Source organism: Chelonia mydas, chromosome 1 (assembly GCF_015237465.2).
Source record: "Chelonia mydas isolate rCheMyd1 chromosome 1, rCheMyd1.pri.v2, whole genome shotgun sequence".
Lineage (NCBI taxonomy): Eukaryota > Metazoa > Chordata > Testudines > Cheloniidae > Chelonia > Chelonia mydas.
The window spans coordinates 180424578-180445576 of NC_057849.1; the positions used below are offsets into that span (position 1 = coordinate 180424578).

At 41.9% G+C, this 20999-nt stretch overlaps 1 protein-coding gene across 8 annotated transcripts in view; it reads left to right on the forward strand.

Moving 5' to 3' along the window:
- Nucleotides 1-20999, forward strand: part of CADM2 (cell adhesion molecule 2) — a 1031723-nt gene that overhangs the window by 1001884 nt on the left and 8840 nt on the right. For all 8 annotated transcript variants that reach the window (XM_037906100.2, XM_037906084.2, XM_043538395.1 and 5 more), the window contains one exon: nt 20524-20649. In XM_037906100.2, coding sequence (XP_037762028.1) covers nt 20524-20649 — 126 coding nt within the window. The remainder of the gene's footprint in view (nt 1-20523; nt 20650-20999) is intronic.

Consider the following 20999-nt stretch of genomic DNA (forward strand, 5'->3'; position numbering starts at 1 on the left):
CGTTGGTGATTCTTACCCCCTAGCTCTGATCAGAAATTTTACCTGTATACAATTTTCTCTGAGTACAGAAACTGATTTGAAATTAGTTGACCTACGCTGTGGGGTAAACTCAGCTACATTTCAGGAAATAGGAATTTTCCAGATTGGCCAAGACAGCTATCAAACTGAAATCTTAAAAGATGAACATACGGTACATGCCACAAAATGCTGTAACCCTGCTTCTTTCTTTGGGAACCTAACCTATTGAAAACTGTACCTATGACTTGATGGAAAGTCTGTTGGAGTGATTTGATAATCTTTGGTCTACTTGTATGTGTGTATCTAAAATAATACCTGTCAAAACATGGCATGAAAGAATCTAGTCTTTCCACTATTTTGACTCTAATTTTTAACAATTTTTTTTTTTTTGTAAAAAGCAAAGAAATTAAGGGAGAAGGCCCATTAGGTAATTTATTCTCTTCTCCTGCTACCAAGGTCCAATCATTGCCTGCCATATCATTTCTAGTGCTTTCAGTGCTTAGGTTAGTGTTTGGTATTAATTCAAGTTGGAGACTAACTGAGGATTTTTGTTTTCTTGGCAGCCTGAATCCTACAGTAATGATATGATTGTAAAAAAACAGACAATACAGGGCACTTTGAATAACGTGTGCTTAAATCCATTGCAGGGCCCTCAGGCACTGGTGTACCTTGGTCCCTCCATTCTATGCCTATAGCACACAATAGTTCAGTTTCCTGCTTACTGTAATAACTGTGGTTGTTGGGCTTGGTTAAGGTGCAGCTGGGTGATGTTTAGTGGCCTAGATCATCTGGTGATCTCTTCTTGATTCAACTCTGAGTCTTGTTCCAGACATGAGACAGACAGTTGATTTAATATCAACCCAGTTTTGAGCTCTGAAGATTTTGAAACCCCACTGCAATCATATTTTCAACACACAAATCCACCTGGGCGGAGAAGGGATAGTCAGATGGTTTCCACCATCCTACTTATTCACAGAAATCCATAAACAAGGGAGAAATCCTACCCACAGCTTTCTCACACAGCAGAATGTAGCCCTTGGAGCTGGACAATTCATACATTTGCATCTCAGTTTAGTTACCACTTGGGTTATATCGGCAAATAAACCTTCAAATACTAAATTAAAATCACCAAATACCACATATTCAGGAATTTGTGTTGAAAATATTAACCTCATCAGTGATTTTTCATTTTGTTTATTCCATAAAACTCAGCAACGTGTGTGCCACAATAATAAGGATCTGGAGTGTGTGCAATGAGATTGACTGATTATTTATTGAGAGGGGAAACAGAAGTACCAAAAACTGGATTTTTATTTCTGAGCCCCACTAAAAATTGGACCAGGAATACAAGCCCTGAAATAGTGTCTCCAGGTAACAGAAGTGAATGGACTAAATTCAGCCCAGATCTTAACTCAGCTCTTCTCAACTGTGTCTCATTTTTGAGGCATATCAGTCATTTTACACCCCAAATTAACTAAGTTTCATGCTTTATATGTTGAAAATTATTGATATTAGAAATAAAAAAAATCCCAGAACTGAGGTTGCAGAAGCAGTGATTTACATGAAAGAAATTAATCTCACAACATGTAGCTTCCCTGCATGCATAATTTTTTTAGTCACCTCACTTTTGGTTTTTCTTACACATTGTGTCCCACATTTGAGACTTTGGCAACTTCAGTTCATGATTCTGGGTGAAAGAGCACCAAATCATCTCCAGTGTAACTCCACTGAAGTTATACCAGAGTTGAATTTGGTGTTTTCTTATTTTTCATGTACAATTTGTTTTACATAAGTTCATTATCTTACACACTGTGGTCCATATTTTCAGACTTATGGTTCAGATTTTAGTTGGTGTAAATTGGTGACTTCATTAGTAATATATAAATTTGTGCCAGTTGAAAATTTACCCCATATGTGCAACTACAGTCCTGCACATGCAAATGACCTGTTAGATGTCCAACAGACTGTCTGCATACACAGTTACTGAAATTTGTGTACAAAATTACCACAACTGCCTAGGTAATTATGAACATGTGCAATTCTGAAAATGTGGCCCTTTGTGGTTTGTTTATATTAGCTGTGACTATTTTTCTTGCTAGATTGTGTGGAATATAAAAATGGAATTCGCTTGTAGGACTATTCATTGAATCCTCAGCAACTGGATTCTGGATTACCTGGTCTGTTGAATTTTACATTTCTGAATTGTATTGCTGCTTTTCATTCATTTAGTGGTTAAAGAAGGAACCATTTCAATGTTCCTGTGAGATTTAGGAAATTGGTGTAACTAAATTTCAAGAAGTCTTAATTACCATTTTTTATGTTTTAACTGTAAAACATAAATCAGTAGCTCTGTACACTTGAGAAAGAGGGCTATTTGTGGAATAAGGGGAGAAAAAAATGAAGCAAGCAGAATATACTCAATCATTCTTTAAAAGATTAATGCCCTCCTTGTATTGATTTCCTGATCTCATCTTATCAGCAGTTCTAGTAACAAAATAAACCTACTTTTCAACTTTTTTCCAATTAAATAAAGCCGTTTTACTTATTTATTTTTATTGAACCTCAGAATTGTGTAAAATAGATATCTGCTTGTTTAATGACTTTTTAAATGAAACATTTAAGTTCTTTAAATAGTTCCTCTCTGAAATATAGTGACTTTTCCTGTGATCAATCTATCTAGACATCTTAGGTATTTGTATAACCACCTCCCTCCATATTTCTGACAATCTTTAATGAATTTATCCTGATATCCCCGTTTTACAGATGGGGTACTGAGACACAGAGAGACTATGGGTATGTCTACTCTGGAACTGGAAGGTGTAAAATCTAGGTGTAAATTCTGATAGAGCTAGTGTACTGAAATAGAAGTGCGAGCAGCCAGATAAGTTAACTGCCTGAATGCATACCTAGGATCTTGGACCGGATTGTACTAGGGCCATGTAGCCTGTTGTGCCACTGTGGTGTCCCTTCTACTTTTAGTACACATCAAGCTCTATCAAGAGCTAGTGTGGGTTTGTCTGCTCAAGCTGGAAATTAGGCAAACCCTAGCGACTTGATCAAGCTCATGCAAGAAATTTGTGGCAGAGCAGGAAGTTGAACCTTGGTCTTCCAGGGCCCAGACTAGTACCCTAGACTCTGGATCATACTTTCTCTCTGTGATATGATCATCCAATCACAGTGACATCATTTTTATTGGAGCATTGGATTGAAAATTGCACAGGTTCAAGGCCTAGGTCTTGATGTAAACAAACAAAAGGAATGATAGACAAACATCGCAATATAAGTGTGACATTTTATGACCTGCCTGTACTATAAACAAATGCTGAGAAAAACAGGGTTCCCACCTTTTCAATGATATACTGCATTCATTTCTTGCCTTGACATGTTACAAAATCTCTTATCATGTCATTCTGATTACTATCTTATTTTTCCATCATTTCAATTCCAACATAGGTTTTGGAAAGTAATATCTTAGAAACAGCTGAAACTAGAATCCCACACTATAGCTCTGATTCAACAAAAACATGTGTTTAAGTCACTTAAACGATATGCTTAAGTGCTTTGCTGAATTGGGGGTTATATTATTTGCAAGCTTGAAATATCTGCTTTCTAGTTTTAAATGGCATAAACCTTTAAACATTAACCTCTAACTGAGGTTATACAAATTGTTGATTAGAGTGTCATAGATATTTTTGTGAGACGTCTGTAGCCAAAATTTTGTTGACACTGAAATGTCACAAATCAAACATAATGTCATGTAGAACAGTCTGGTTTTCCACAGCTAGTATCTTATTTTTAATTTTTTATAGCAATTAAAAATGTACAAGGTACTTTACAGACAAATATGCTGCCCTTAAGAGAGTGCAATATAAACAGACAACAAATAGATGAAGAAAGGGTAGGGGGGATAAAATAGAAGGCAAGTTATTGAACATTGAGATAAAAAAGAAACTTGTTAATTCCATTTTTTGTTTGGATTTAGCTTTTTTTTCCTCTGTTTTTGGTCTATTTTGTTAATTCTTCCCTGTAGACAGGAGTAAATGATTTTACAGGCCTTTTTGAAAGAATTGTGTTTTAAGGAAGCACTAACGAGGAGAGGATGGATACATGGTGTTTTAGGTTAAAGAGAGAGGATTCTAGGTATGGGAACTATAGAAGAGAAGGCACAATACAAACAATGAGTGGGAGTGGAAATGAAGGTGTAGTGAGCAAAAAAGAGACAAAAGCAGAATATTGTCATAAACACCACTACACATGCTTACTAGAGCTGTAAACTCTCCCTATCCGTTTGTCCTGGACCAATGGTTAGAGAGAAACTTGTTTTAATAACTCCATCACGAATGTGCAGCCCCTTTAAGGGCAGTAGGGTACAAAAAATTCTATCAGACTTGACAACAAGAAGTCTAAGGGGCAAACTTCTGAAACTCCCTGACCTGCACTGCAGATCTGAATAATATATCCTTCATTTTCTCTGTGTGTGGAATAAGTGCTGAATATGCAATAGACATCACCTTCTATGCACGGAAAAGTCAAAGTACAGATAGAGGGGGAGAATATTGCTTCTTTAAGACAGATATGGCTATTTTAAGCTCCATGTTCATCTCAGAGCTATTCTAGGATAACCCCATATCAGTTATAAATCATAGGAAAGAAAAGCCCTTTTAGTTCCATATAGCCACTCTTTGAACATCCCATTCATCTTTCTTTCTCTTGAAAATGAGTTGGTTAAAAGAAGATCACTGAAATAATGAGGCAGAGATCCCCTTTTGGTCCAGCCCACTATTGCAAGAATTAGGTGTATACTTATGAAGGATAATCAGAAATGTCAGCAGTTTTCCCTCCGAACATTTTTTTTTAAAAGAAAGGATAGGCCCTGATTGTGAGAAATGCTCTGGTACTGCACTTCCAGAGGACTGGGCCCCAATTGTGTATGAGGATAGATTATTATTGAAAATATTTAAGTATTTGAACAGACATTCTCTCACTAACTTTTAAAAGTTTTCTTACAGTACAATATGCCTTAATGTTGTTGTGTCTTAATTCCCCTTCCCTGTCGACTTGGTAGAGCTTTGTCACCAGGAATACAGCTCAAACTGCTATGAGATTGAGTCTGTCTTCTTCAAATAGTTTGAGCACAATTGTCATTTAGTAAAATAAACATGACTCCATTATTTCTTAATGCCTTGTTTAACAACTTTAAGATTAGACCACATTCAGATCCTCCCAATGGGCAGCACTTAAAAAGTGAGTATTATTTCTCTCTGCTTTAGTCAAGTAATCCCAAATGTAAGTAATTTACAGGATGGCATTTGGGACTGTTACAAGAGACATTGTAATATGTCACTGGAAATCAGCTTCCCTTTGCACGTTTGATCAACAGCCAGATGGAAGCTTTTATCACATTTATTTAATCTGAAATATACATAGTAATTACACTGGACCTTTGATTGGAGCCCTTATTGCTGTCTCCAGAGAAGGTAGGAAATGAATGTCAGTTTCAAACTTGTGTAGATGTGGCCCTCTTGGTAGAATTTGGATATATTACAGCTATGAGGATTGACACAGAGATCATCAGTACTGCTGGACGTGAATGCACTCTGACAGGATCATAAATAAATAAATAAAGCCCAGACTATATACAGCTTTTATTATTTTATGAATACACAGAAAGCTTTTAGAAAACCAAAGATCAATCTCATTCCTAGCAACGCATGACCAATCAACGGTATTAAAAGCAAACACAGCCCTCTTCTAATAACTGGATGGTATTTAACTTTAAGGCAACTGAAAAAAACAAAACCTTAAAGTTCCCAGAGGAGAATTCCATCAAGCATATCATTATTAAGTGAGGAAAATATTATTGTTTTCATTAGCACAGATATGACATAAAGAATGGGTTGTATTAAATTAAACCACAAACACAATATTAAATGAATTCAAGGTAGTTTTATTGCTTGGACAGAAACTCTATTAATGGATTTTGCTGTGTCCCAACAAATTTACATAGGATTTTATGCCCTAATAAAAATGGCTATAAAAAGAACTTAAAATGTTAATTGGGATACTTATCCTCCTAACAATAATATCACTCTTTTTTTCCTGTTCCTTTTTTGCATTACACCAAAATGACCTCCACTAATTCTACTTTTAATCTCACTCATCTCAGTTAGTGAGGTAATGGTTGACCTCCACTGGATTGGTCACCAGCACCACCAACAGTGTTTTGCCAATCTCTTATATGCACACAGATTGGCAGATGAAGAACACTATTAGCTGCCAAATGGTTAGTGGTCATACTTTTTTGCCCTTACTCATTCTGAGTAGTACCTTACTCCATGAGTAGGTCCATTGAAGCAAATAACAGAGAAAACTGCTATTAAGCATGAAGTTAGGGGTATCATAGACTGGTGCTAAGTGGCTGACTTCATCAAGGGTGTTTTAACACTATTTTTGACTCATAGTTATTTTAATTTTATTAGTGAAAAATTATATGGAACTCACACAATTCATTTGCACAGTAGTTTTTTAAAACGCTTCATGAACACGTTCAACCTATTGCCAATAGCCTTCTGGGGCAAGTAACTTCACCTCCCAGTTTCCCCATCTGTAAAATGTTACTGACCTACTTTGTAAAGCATTTTGAGATTCACTGATGAAAAGCACTATATGAGACCTATGATGTAACAGTAGTGGCATCATACCTCGTGGAACTTGCTTTTCTACTGCCTTCTTGCTCCCCTGGCCTTGTCTCTGCACTGTTTAGGTTAAAGCATTTTACGCTGCAGCTCCCGCCACTGGTAACAGCCTGTCTGTATCCCTCCACTTCATGAAACTCTCCCACATCATCGCTCAGCTGAAAACAGCTGTCTCCTTGCCTACACTTCTTCAACTTTTTCTACCTCAGCTAGTATTTATTATTTTAGCCCTGCAGTTGTACTAATTAACTCTGGGAAGCATTCTGGGATGCAGTGTGTGTGAAAGACACTATAAAAAGAAGTTTTATTGAAGCATATACACAGCTTTTCCAGTACACTTACTAAAATTTTGGGATTTGCTCAAGGTTACCAGTGCAACTTTCTGAACGGTTTTAAATGACCTCTTTACAGTTTTACTTTCACAGCAACCTTATTGCTGTTCATGATACATAAATCAGTTTTTAATTTGTTGCTTCTTGCATGGCACTGTTCTTTCTACACCTATGTTACTTAGAGCTCAGTTCATCAGGTGCATAGGCATTTAATTGCCATGGACGGTGAAAAGAGTTACACGCACACAAATGGATGGAAGGAAGAGCCAGTTGTTATTAGGTTGACTATACCAACTCCAGCTACTGCTTCTGTCCTTCCCATCCTTTCCTGTTGGGAAGGGAAAACGAAGAGCAGGATTCCTCCCACTAAACTCATCTCTGGGGATGGAAGGGACCAAGCACCAAGGAAAAAATCCCATTTGCTAAAAGAAATTTTAATTCATCAGCCTTACTTTTTCTTACATAACAAAATCCAGTGCATGACTTCTGTGGTCTTTCTGTTGTGGGTTTTTTGTTTGTTTTTGCTAATAGGCTAGTAACCAAATTTGAACTTGGTTATTCGGTTACACTTTTTTTCCCCCTGGCCATGGGAGATATTAAGTATCTTGGCTCTCCAGAAAGAGAAGAAAAATTAAAGTCTATTAAAATTCTGGAAGCAGCGATAAGGGGTCATTTGCCTATTTTTTTGCAGACTGTGGTACCTCGTTGGAAGAACCAGCTGTTAATAGTGGAGTTCTTCAGTCAGCTATGCACCTTTTCCCCACCCTTGTACAGCCAGCAGTTATATCTGGACAAGCTACGAATATATCTTTACAATCTAAATTGACTGCAATAACCTCTATTGAAAACAGGATGGAGGCAAAAATTAATAATTTAATTCTGCAGATTTCAGTCATTTTTCTTCCAACCAAAGTCTCAAACAGTAAGTGGCTCTGTTGAAGGGTTCAAATCCAATATTATTAATAGGAAAGCTATGCCGTAATTAGTGAAAACTCTGTTCCCTCCAGGAAACTGGATATTTTAGAGAACCATATCAAAAATATCTGTATCAATCTATTTTTAGGAATCTTTGTGTCATTTGAATAAAATGAGTCAGTGGGCATAGAATCAGGAGTCAGCATGTAAGGATCTTTGGAATTGGTATTAGACTCTAAGTTCTGCCATCCCCTTCACAAACAGATGGCTTTTAGGCGAGCAGGCCCTCCTCATAGAGCCACAGAACAAAAAATTAAATGAAAGTAATAAAACTTCAGAAAGATATATTTGGATATTTTTATTTACCTCTGGCAAAAAACATATACATATGGTTACACATCAGAAGAAAATAATTTTTTTCTTCCATCATGTTATTTACCAATGCAACACAAAGAACTTGCAAAGGGAGTCACACATGTGACTCCTTGAAAGAGTCACATTGTACCCTTAACATTTGTCCTTTATTCTGCTACAGTAGGGATTCTTTTTGTCGGGAAAAACAGTATGATATGCTGCTGCAGTAATAAGAAAAAAAAGGCTTTAGATTATTTAGGGTGGGTTTTTTTTAGATTTAAAAGTAAGCTCTTTTCTACCTGTTTTATCTATATTTAATGATGAACTGTTAGAATAGAGTGGACATAGGCTATACTACTACTTTTTTGTCCATCTTTGAACATTTTAAGTTCAAAGTCAGATGATAACAGAGTGCAGCTTTATTGAATTCCAAACTGGGGCCTTTTGAGCAGATTGCCCTTGCAAGCTAAATGATGATGGGAAAGCTTTGATATCCCTCCTTAGTCATCGCATTTGGATTGGGAGATAAATCCTCACCCATTCTGATGCCTTTCAACCATACATACCAGCTATCGTCTTGCAAGGACTGTTGGTAGATGCTTCTAGACACATCTTTAGTTGGCATCCTCCACATACCTAGTAAAGTCAGTCAACTTTCATGTCAGAAATCTGTACCCCTTCTGGCTGGAACAAATGAGGGCAGTATAGAAATAACAACTCAAATGTGTCACAAGTAATCATCACAATAATCCCAAGTTAATTTTCGCTTGATACACTTGTTCGTGTGATTGCCTGGCATGTCTGACTTTTTATGGTATCTGTGGTGGGGAGCCATCAGACTAATTACAAGCAATGTGTCTCAGATCAGTCAAATTCCTCCTAACCTTGGTCAGTAACTGCACCAAGTTTCTGTCATCAAATTTTCCTCTTAACTAGTGACATTGCACCACATATTCTTCAAAGTTGTATGATTATGACATAATTATGATGCAATTTGTACAAGATGAGTCATGTAAGGAGGTATGATTTGCTGAATATGATTATCCTATTTGTATGCATGTATCATTTTTGTATCTGACGTTATGAATATTGACTATGGATTTGTATTTCAAATGTGCTTACTTTGGAAAACACCCACTGCTAGCCTTTCAGGTTCAACAATGATGAAGCTAGACAGTGCTAATGACTCATCAACAAAGACAACGGGCTATGGAAAAGCTTAGCCTTCCTGTAAATGTTTCAGCCAGCCTGAAAGAAATGGCTCCTATGACTCAGCTAGAGCATGTAACCAGACCACATGGTACTGAACTCCATTTTGGGAACCTGTATTTTTCCACGAAGTAGGCTGGGAATTGAGTTTGGAACGAAGGGTTCCTGCCATATGGTAACGCTATATAAGGTGGGGTGTGACATCATCTAGGGGCCTCACTCCACACACAAGGACACTCCTGGAAACACATGAGAAACAAAGACTGAACTGGGGGAAGAGCTGGTCCCAGCCTGTGTATGGAAACCTGACAGAGTGCTTGTATCATCCGTCAGGGTGAGAAATTGCTAATTCATATCCAATCTTTGTAGCATGGTAGGCTTAGTTTGCAGTTTTATTTATTTGCTATGTAAGCTGCTTTGATCTGTTTGCTATCACTTATAATCATTTAAAATCTATCTTTTGTAGTTATAAACTTGTTTTTTGCTTTATCTAAACCAGTGTGTCTTTGAGTGAAGTGTCTGGGGAAAAATCCCAGCTTGGTAAACACAGGCTTGTTGCATAGCTTTCCCACATCGAACTATTTCTGAGCTTACATTGTACAGATCCCTGTGCAGTGCAAGACGGTATAATTTTGAGTTTATACTCCAGCGGCGTGTGCATGCCTGGGGAGCTTGGCAATTGGCTGGTGTCTGCTGTTTGCACTCAGGTAGCTCAGTTTGAGTCAGTGCCGTCACCTGCTGTTGTGTTGGCTGATAACAGGGCCTGGCAAGGCTGGCTATGTCTCCAACCAAGCAGTGTGAAAATATGGCCAACCCAGCTGTGTGTCTTAGAGGGGCACAGCAATTCCCATGGCTCCCAGACTGCACCCCGGGCATGACAACCCATCATCTGGTTCAGAATTGGTGCTGTTTGGGGCCACTGACTTCCTATTGTGAATGCATCAACTGGTCCCATTTACGCAAGAGGGTACTTCATTCCAGTTCTGGCTGAATTCTTTGCTTACTACTTAAAACTTCCAGTCTAATGGCACAGTACACAATGCAGCATCCACCCTTTGGGGCATGACTGGAAAGACCTGGAACTAAACCCCATTGAGAGGAAACAGAAATATCTTAAGACTCATTTACAACCGCTATACTGCTTTCCCGTACACCTGGAATGCCAACATACCAGTGTGTATATCCGAGTCAGGGATGCTCATCAACAAGGTAAAAATGGGCACCTGCAGTTATTGCATTTGTTCATCAATGTGCAGTTGTCAAAATCACAGGTCTCCTGCTGGATTCCCTAACATGCTTGTTTCCTAGTGTTCCCTGATTCTGGTTATGAGGAGACCAGGAGACCACTGGCTGTAGACTATTGAATCATGGGATAAAAGGTCCTCCATGGTTAGTTCTTCTTCATTTTCTGAAGACAAGTTTGGACATGTGCTGCCCTGAGCTAATTTATCTTCATAATGGGCTTTTGATTTCCATCACGTGTGCTTTGAAGAAAATATTTCAAAACCACTATGAATGCTTCCAAAAATTATGGACAAAAATCCAAAAGGCAAAGAGCTGTTTGACGGTGTGGGAGACTTTTGTTCCTTGGGAACCTCAGGTGGTCTTGGCACTTCAACACCTATGGGTAGTGGAGGTATGAATTCTCGCCTTCATGGTCCCAGATGGATAGTACCCAAAATTAAACCAGATGGACTCCAAGTGAATCAGAGCTATTCAACAGAAATCTGGCACGAGTCTGTACTGCTGCCATTCTGTGTTGTTGAGTGAAGAGATGGACACTTATTGGCCCCAAGAATAGAACTTGGTCTGATATCTGGTTGTCCTGCAAATCCCTCATTGCCCCATCAACATACATACCTTATCCCTTGTCAACTGACCACAAGAATCTTCCCCACTCCAACTACACCACTTCCCTCCTTCAGCATCTGCCTGTTTACCCATAGAGATCCTGTACACAAGCAACCCATTGAGTGCACCTCATCTTCTCCACTCGAGCCAGTACCAAGAAGCATCCTGACTGGTTTATGGAGAGGGGCAGTCCTCTTTCCCTCACTTTCACATTCTTGCTAGGAAAGGACCTGCCACTGGACCAAGTGTTGCAGCCCTGAGCTGCAGCTACTATGCCAGATCTAGGCACACACCTCTCCACATGGCCAGAGGATGGCTCCAGCAGCTAAGAATTGTGACACAAACTCTTGAGACCTGCTCCCAGCCCTCAGTTTTTCTACCCTCTTAGCAACCTCCTGAGATGTGCCTCCTAAAAGCCAATGATAGTGTTGCCTTCTGGAGTGCCCAAGGTATTGAATTACTGGGTGTTAGTGCTCCAAAACAGAAGAGCTGCCACAGATATCAGCAGAGTTTACTGTATTAAGGAGGCAGAAGACCCACTAGGCTGCCTCTGAAGTCAAATGATGAGGAGTGGACCTGCTGGCCATGTGAAAACCTTGCTAACCAACCCTCAGAAGCTTCATAGGAAGCATACAATAGTAGTTGAGAAGTCTGGGCCGGTGGGAAGAGGGAATGCCTTTTCCAGTGATAGGCTCCACAGTAGGTTCTTCAGACAAGTTCTGAAGCTTTTCAAGCTTGTCCCTGAGTGAAAAGGGGAATACATGACTATCACACACAAACATGCACCCCTTTTAGCAATTGCTTCTCCCATTGCTCATCTTTTGGGTTATATGAGCCTCTCCCTCATTTAGCTCAGAGAAATTAACTATGCATGAATAAGGTTGTGCCAGGAGAAAATGAAATTAGCTGAATAACATATAATTTACACCAAATCATGAAAAACTACTTAGCAATTTCTCTGCTAAACCAATGTGTGAATACCAATACTAGGGACCTAAGATATTTTTAACAAATTGCACTCCTATAAGATTGGCATCAGAACATAAAGTGCACCTTTTATTTGTACACAGATCTGTAATATTGTCATGTCTCACCCTCATCTTTATGAGTGATCCAGTTTTTCTCTCATGTAGGTATCTTATGTGTGGAGGTTGGAACGAAAGACATGGGGTGCATGCTGCCAATAAGGGGAGAATCCTCAAAAGCTGGACAGATGTTTTGTAGCATCAAGAATTATTATGTTGAACAGGCCTCATAAGGAGGAGGAATCTAAGGAATTCAGAATTTATTGTTTTAAGCAATTCGGTGTTAAGATTATTGGTTAATCCCCTCAAAGTGTAAAGAAAAAAGATGAGAAGATGATCCTTGAAGGAACAAGATCTGCTCTGATTCAGAAGTCCTGAATTTGAATATCACAGCATATAACTCAAGTTCAGCTGTCTTGTGTTAGCTCACCGAAATCCTCTAGATATTTTAACAGGGGACAAACTACTCTGGAACTTTTGTGAGCATAATTTTGAATGTAATTATCTATTTGCAGTATCCACAAGAAATTACTGGATAATTCTAATTCCATATTCATCTCCTTGGGCATATATATTTCATCAGGACAATATCATTAATAATTTGAATGGAAAATTTGAAGATTCCCTGAACGCTGTTAAAAAAAATGGGGGGGGGGTAAGGCAGATTGTGGAGTATATCCTTAGCTCACTATCCAGATTTACACACATCACATCCACTAATTTTAATGGGAGTTAAAAATATAAATCCTCACAATACATGGAGATATGAATACGCCCCAGTGTTTCTGTGCTGTAGAAGCAGTTCCTGAAGCCTTTTGGCTACAGTAGTAATTACATAGAAGATAATGGATAGCCCCAAAGTGAATGCAAGGCTGTAATTCACTCAAGGGAATCTGCTCATGTCATGAACTGCAAAAGGACAGTGCATTACCCTGTAAGTATAATATATAGCTTTTAAAAATGTTAAACAACATTCTTTCCTAATTTCTTGAGTGCTTCCCAATTTGCCGCATTATTTTATGGATTGTTATCTGGGATCAGGGAAACTATGCTCCCCCCAAAAGACATACTTGTGGGCAACTTTTTTCTGTTATCAGAAGTTTTGTTATAATATTGGTGATACAGTGTAAATGGTTAATGTAATGTATTGGTTATTGGGTACAATTTACTAAGAACAGTACTCACAGGTTCTGAGATGTAGTCTTGCTTTGATGTGCCAATAATTATCATTCATCATGTTAAAAATTAAACATCCACACCAAGGTAAGACACCAAGGTAAGACAAGATTTTACAAATAAGTGCAATGTAGATTTTGTATAAAACAAATGGTTAAAATGACTCTCAAAACTCAGAAAAGTCAGCATACAGAAACAGTAGAACCTCATTAATCCACAATAATCCAAAGGAATCTAGGACCTTCCATGCTGGTCAGTGGTCCATCTAGCCAAATACCCTGTCTTGAATGTGGCTATTACCAGAAACTTCAGAGGAAGGTGCAAGAAACTACAGATGTGGCAATGAAAGAATTGCCTGCTTCTAGAGAAAGCATCTTCCTAACTCCTAGTGGTTAAATACTGATTTATGTCCAGAATCATATGGGTGCTTTATAATCCCTTATAAAACAATTTTTATCCTGTCTAATTTAGCTGCCAGTAGATAAACTAGGTTTATGCTTTAGTGAGTATCATGGATAAACAGGTTACTCCTGGCCTAATGCAGGTTGCTCCTGCTGTTTCGGGAAGAAGACCGATAAGTATGGCCGATATGAAACTGGGAAACTACCTTGGGCAGGAACACCGAGTGCGGCCACAACTGGACCTCATCTTTGTAGAATAACGTACAGGATGGTTCTGAAGTAAGCACCCTGATCTCAGACACCGTGCAGGCAGACATAACTGAAACCAGGAACGAAACCTTCCAGGAGAGAAGGAGAAGGGAGCAGGAAGCCAGAGGTTTGAAGGGAGGCCCCATGAGCCTCGACAGCACAAGATTCGAATCCCAGGGAGGGACAAGGTCCTGGACGTGAAGGTAAAGATGCTCCAGACCTTTCAAGAACCGGGCCGTCATGTCGTGAGTGAAGACTGACCTGCCTTGGAAGGGAGGGTGGAAAGCCAAAATAGCAGCCAGGTGGACCCTGGTGGGCCCAGGTGGACCCTGATCAATGACAGGGACAAGCCCTGAAGTTTGAGGTGCAGAAGCTAATCCAGGGTCACCTGCACCGAGACCTACTCAGCCCAGATACGTCGTTCCAAAGCCCAGCACTTAAACCTTTTCCACTTGTACAGGTAAGTCGCTTTGGTGGAGGGCTTTCTACTACCCAGCAAGACCTGTTAAACCCGGGCCAAGCACTCCCGCTCTTCCGCATTCAGACATGCAGTAGCCACGCTGACAAGAGAAATGCCTCCAGGTTCGGGTGCAGAAGACTGCTGTGGTCCTGGGAATCAGATCCAGACAGAGAGGTAGCCACAGTGGGGAGGCTACCGAAAAGTCTAGCAGCGTGCGGAACCAATGTTGGCGAGTCTGCTCGGGGGCTATCAAGATAACTTTGGTCTTGTCCTGTTTGATCTTCACGAGGACTCTGTGGATTAACGGTACTGGCAGGAAGGCATACTTCAAGGCCCCGACCATGGGAGCAGAAAAGCATCTGACAGGGAACCCGTGTCCATCCCTTGGAGTGAACAGAACACATGGCATTTCCTGTTCTGACAGGGCGCGAACAAGTCCATCCGGGGAGTTCCCCACTTCCGGAAGATCGCCTGGTCCTGCTGAAGCAATCTGCTAACACGTTCCTGGTCCCGAGCAGATGCCCGGCCATCAGTTGGATGGCATGCCGCACACAAAAGTCCCAAAGGCTGAGAGCTTCTTGGCAAAGGGCTGACAACCTGGCTCCACCCTGCCTGTTGACATAATACATCGCAGCAGTATTGTCTGTGAGGCCCTGTACCATCTTGCACTTCAGATGGGGCAAAAAAAGTCTGGCAGGCCAGGCCAGGCAGACTGGTTTTAGCTCCCTAACATTGGTATGAAGGGCCAGCTCATCCTGCAGCCAGCAGCCTCATGTGCTGAGCTCACCCAGATGGGCTCCCCAGCCCAGGTCCGAAGCATCTGAGACTAAGTTCAGCAGCAGGGCCGGGGCCAGGAAGAGAACTCCCTCCAACACCAACCCAGGGTTCAGCCACCACTCCAGGGATGACAGAATGTGATCCTGCACCCTAACTTCCTGGTGTAGGTTGTGTCTGTTAAGGATGTAAGCAGATGCTAGCCAGGCTTGCAGAGGCCAGAGCTGGACATGACTGACCACGAATGTACAGGTGGCTAGGTGGCCCAACAATCACAGGCAGGTGTGAGCCACGGTGAGCGTGTGGTTCTTCACATGGGAGATCAGGTCCGACATGGCCTGAAAACGAGCCACCAGAGGGAAGGCTCTGACTCACGTGAAGTTGAGAACCGCCCCGATGAACTCTATTAGTTGGATTGCCTTAAGATGGATTTTTGCTTGTTTATCAACAGACACACATTGCAGCAGGTGGAACGCACCAGATCAAGGCTCCTCTGTACTTGTTCCCAAGACCTGCCCTTGATGAGCCAGTCATCGAGATATGTGAAGACCTGGACCCTTCGACATCTCAGGTAACCGGCTACTGGCGCCATACCTTTTGTGAAGACCCTTGCGGCCGATGAGAAGCCAAAGGGCTGCACCATGAATTGGAAATGGCAGCCATCCACTATGAAACGGAGGAAATGTCTGTGACCTTGGAATATGGAAATAAGCATCCTTCAAATCAAGGGCAGCATACCAGTCTCCCGGATCCAGGGAGGGGATGATGGAAGCCAGGGAGACCTTGAGAGACATGTTGAGGCGTTGCAGGTCCAGAATGGGTCTGAGGCCCCCTTTTACTTTCAGGATGGGAAATAACAGAAGTAGAATCCCTTTCCTGTCATGTCTCAAGGGACCTCCTCCACTTGCAACCAGGCTGAACAGTAAGGACAAAGACGGTTGAGAAAAGAGAGGGGTGGATCCTGGGAGGTGAGTGGGACATCACTCTCGACTACCCCTCAAAACCAGCACTTCTGGCCCCTGGCGCTTTGCTGGGCCACGCAGGTGAGCAGGAGGAGGAAGGGCAGTGGCGACTGAAACTAACATCCCTGTTCCTTCTCCTTGCAGACCCCGGATGAGACTGCCAAGGCACGGGCAGCCGTAACTGCTTTCTCGCAGACTGTGGAGTATGCATGATCAACAAGCGAAGGGTAGCCTGAGTGTCTTTTAACCCATGCAGCCTCACATCTGTCTCTCTGAAAAAAGACCGATCCCATCAAATGAAAGGTCTTGGATCAAGGTCTGCATTTTTTGTGAGAGTCCAGCAGTCTGAAGCCAGGAGTGCCCCTCATAACCGCCTCTGATGTCATCAGCCTAGCCACCGAGTCTTCCGTGTCCCATGCCATTTGGAGGGAGCAGTGAGCCACCCTCCTCCACCAGGGTGCTGAATTCCTGGGCCAAACCTTGCAGGAGGGACTCCTTGCACTTATGGACGGAGTCCCATAAGTTGAAATTCTATCTCCCTAGGAGTGCCTGATGGTTTGCCACCTAGAATTGTAGTCTGGCAGTTGGACCTGTTTGGGAGGAAAAGTTATTCAATCTTTTGGCCTCTTTAAGTTGAGTTGAGCTGGTATGCCTTTGTTTATGTTTTTCATTGGCCGAAGAGACCACCCACCCAGGGAAGGGTAGGTGTAAAGGTACTCAAACCCTTTGGCTGGGACAAAGTATTTCTTTTCAGCCCTTTTAAAGGTGGGAAGGATGGATGAGGGAATTTGCCAGAGGGCCTTGGCAATTTTGAGAACACCATCATTCACACCGTAGTGCGACAGGGGCCGGGGTACAGGCAGACAGGACATTAAACAAGGTTTCCACCTGCTCAGCCATTTCCTCCACCACCAGGCCCAAGTTCTTGGCCACCCATTGAAGCAAGGCCTGGCGTTCTTTAAAATCATCTGGTGGGCTGGCCCTCAAGTCCCACAACCACCCATTTGAGGACGAAGATGATGACTGTACAGCGGGGGGAGGCCCCGGAGCATCTTCCCCCTGGGAGGGGTGGGGTGGGAGGCTTAGGGGTGGGTGCAGTCTCCTCTGCTAGGACCTCTAAGTGCACCTCATGCACCGAGCCCAGTGCTGTCGGTGCCACCAGCTGTTGCTCCAAGGTGGCAGCCGATGAGCGGTGTGAAGGGGATATTGCCATGACTGGCACTCCCCACAAACTCCAATAAGGCCACTGCACTGGCCACTGGCCGTGCTGCCAAGGCGGTGCTGTCAATGTTGATGTGACCTCGGGTACCCATTCGAGCTGGTGGAGTCTAGGTGAGGGGCTGAACTGCTCTTCCTTGCTGAAGGAATCTCCTTTTGGTGACACCGTTGATGCCTTAGTCTGTGTGCTGACCATCGCCGTTGGAGACTGGTGCATGGAGTGAGGATACTGGTGCCGGTATTGAGTGGACCAGTACCAAAGGGACCGGAGATGTGACAGAGAATGCTACCATGTGGTAGTCTACCGGAACCTGCACCAAAAGTCTGACCACCGGCAGGGCAAATAGTGCCAGTAATACGGAGACCGGCATCTCCCTCTAGGCGATCCACATCAAGATAGCAGGGTGGATCCACATGATCATAGTGCTGGTGACAGAGGGTGAGCCCCAGAGAATCTGGGCTGCAACTCTGGTGATTTGCTGCAAGGAGGTGAAGAGCGCTGCTTCGTCTCGGGGGATCGGTGGCACTCCACTGCCCCGAGAGGTTTTAGCGGCTGGCATGCCCTCATGGGGAGCCTTTGCCGATTCCTGTGACACGTGCTGTGTCGGTGGCGTGGGTAGAGGCCTTTGCTCTCTTGGCGCCAGGGGAGCTTGTGAAGGCACTGTCAGGGGTTTAGGCCCATGCCATTGCCAGGAGTTGGTGCGGGGGGTGCACTGTGCAACGAGGCCGAGGTACTCGGCAAATCCTGGTGGGATGGCACGGAAGCTGGATGAAGGGCGGACTCCATGAGGAGAGCCTATAAACGAATATCCCGCACTTTCTGCAAGAGGGGCTGAAAGTTTTTACAAATACAGCTCTTATCTCTCATGTGTGATTTCCCCCAAGCACTTGAAGCAGCTGCTATGGGGGTTGCTTAAAGGCATAGGCCTGTTACAGTCCAGGAGACTGGGGCATGCCTTACTTGGGGTGAAGTCCCCCCTGGGACTCTAACTTCTAACTACTTAACACTAACTACTATAAACAAACTATTTACAAGGCCCTAAGGCTCGAAGGCAGAAGAGACTAAACCGCTAGACCTTGCTAAGCAAGGAAAGGAGCTGCAACTAACCACCACAGGTGGTAAGAAGGAACTGAGAGGGTGTAGGGCCGGTGGTGCCTGATATACCGATGCATGAGTGTGGCACTCACGGGAGTGCTGATCCTACTGTGCACTGGGCATGCACACCTAGGATGGAATCAACATGAGCAAGCACTCAAAGAAGAATATTTTATCGCTGCAGAGAGCAATTATATGAATTTGAAGAAATTTGGATCCTTGTTCTTGATACATTTGGATAAAGAATGCTGAGAGAGCTCAGATAATGCCAGACTTCCATTCCACCTCACCTTTTTTGCTTTTTCCCCTCCATCTTCCTGCCCCTTTTCCCTTTTTTCGCTTGTTTGTGTATAGCATTATTATTATTTTCACCATCACCCTAACATTTTATGTCTGTATAATTTGTCTGATTTGCATGATCTGGTCTTGCAGCTTTGACAAGCTGTAACTCCGTAATTGCATAATGTTATTGGCTACCTGTGAAATATGCAGAATTTGGTTACATACACAAGCTGTACGTCTTTTATCTTTCTGTATTTGTTATTGTTTCCTTATGAAAATTAATAAAAAAATCACAAAAAAGCCAAACAAGAGTGTTACACTTCCCATACATTATCAGCAGCTTTTCTCAGTCAGATTTTACTGATTTGTCCTCTTTTCTGTTTTAATGGTATTTCCATTTTACTCCGTTGCAAGACAGCTATTTGCAAACTGTTTATAGAATATAAACAACGCCTAAAAGGGAAATGTCCTTGAAGCAGTGTGTGCAGACCGATTACTACAGAGCGAGAAAGCTAATACACAACCCTCAATCTTGAGAGAATTACTATTAGTTTGAGACTGAGGCATTTTTCATTTAAAAAAAAAAAAAAGAAGAGAAATCTTACCATGCTACTGCAGGATTGACGCTCCCCCTCCCCTCCCCAGAATATTTCAGATGAATCAACACTTGAAGGTTACCAGTTCATTCTTCAAAAGCTCTGGGGAATTACTGACCCCTAAACAGTGTCGTTTTCCATGATTGCTTCTTTGGAGCCTTCTGTAATGCACCAGGCTCACTAATAGATAAATGACCAGTATAAAAAGCTTAAATCTGACAATAATCCCAATGTTTTGTGCACAGTGAATGAAATGAAACTGCTAATGTATTGTTAAAATCTATTAGAGTTTACTAGCATCAGTGTTTAATCAGATAACTAGTAAATTCACAAATCAACATTTGAGAGTGAACAAGGATCTTTAAGGCTACATGATCAAATTCCTGCAGACTCAGCCATCTGCAGAAGAACTTGGAAAGTCTGCACTTTATCTCCTTCTTTATTTCTCGTGCAATCGGAAAGGAATGACAAGAGGAGACTATATACGGGATCCCCACTGAGACTCAGTCACATAAATTATGTATTATGCAGACAGTATTCTGCTGATGCTATCTGATCCCCAATTCTCAATTCCTTGTTTTTGCTTCTATAAATAGCTATTGCAGCTTTTCAGTTGTTAAACAACTAGGACAAAATCAGAAACCTTTCCCATTTAATAACCTCTGCCAAGGAAGAATAAGGTAATATTTTTCATAACTGTGATGTCCTCAGGGCTTTAACAGTCTGGGAATACATGCAATGCTATGCTGTTGATAAGATACTGGTAGTAGAAGAGGGGGAATGACCACCCTGAATATTAAAGAGGGGAATGCCCTATTTTCAAAATGATCAGTATAACTTGCTGCTGTGCATTTTCCTATCAATTCTAATCTGACCAGGACAACTTTTGTTTTTTTTTTCCCTCCCCTAGACCCAAATGCTTTGGCTGGACAGACTGGACCTGACCATGCTCTCATAGGAGGAATAGTGGCTGTAGTTGTCTTTGTCACATTATGTTCTATAATTCTGCTTGGACGATATCTGGCAAGACATAAAGGTAGGACAGATTTAATCAAAGTGCAATCACCTTTTGCAGCAATACTTCCTCATGATTAGTTTCACCCTCAAACACTCTCGTGCCCTCTCTGCCCCCACCGTCCCCTTGTAATTTAGTTGCCTGGGAAAGCTCACGCTCAGAAGTAGCATCTGGTTTTCCCATGAGGTCCTGATTTTGTACCCAATTTTACAGTTGGATTAACTGAAGCAAAAGGATGTTGAGCAACCTGCCCAAGGTCATGTAGTGAGTCAGTGGCTAAGGGAGATTTAGAAGGAAGAACGCTCCTAGATTCTAGCCCTTTGCTGTAAGCACTCAGTTACGTGTCCTCATCATTTTAACTGTTATATTAA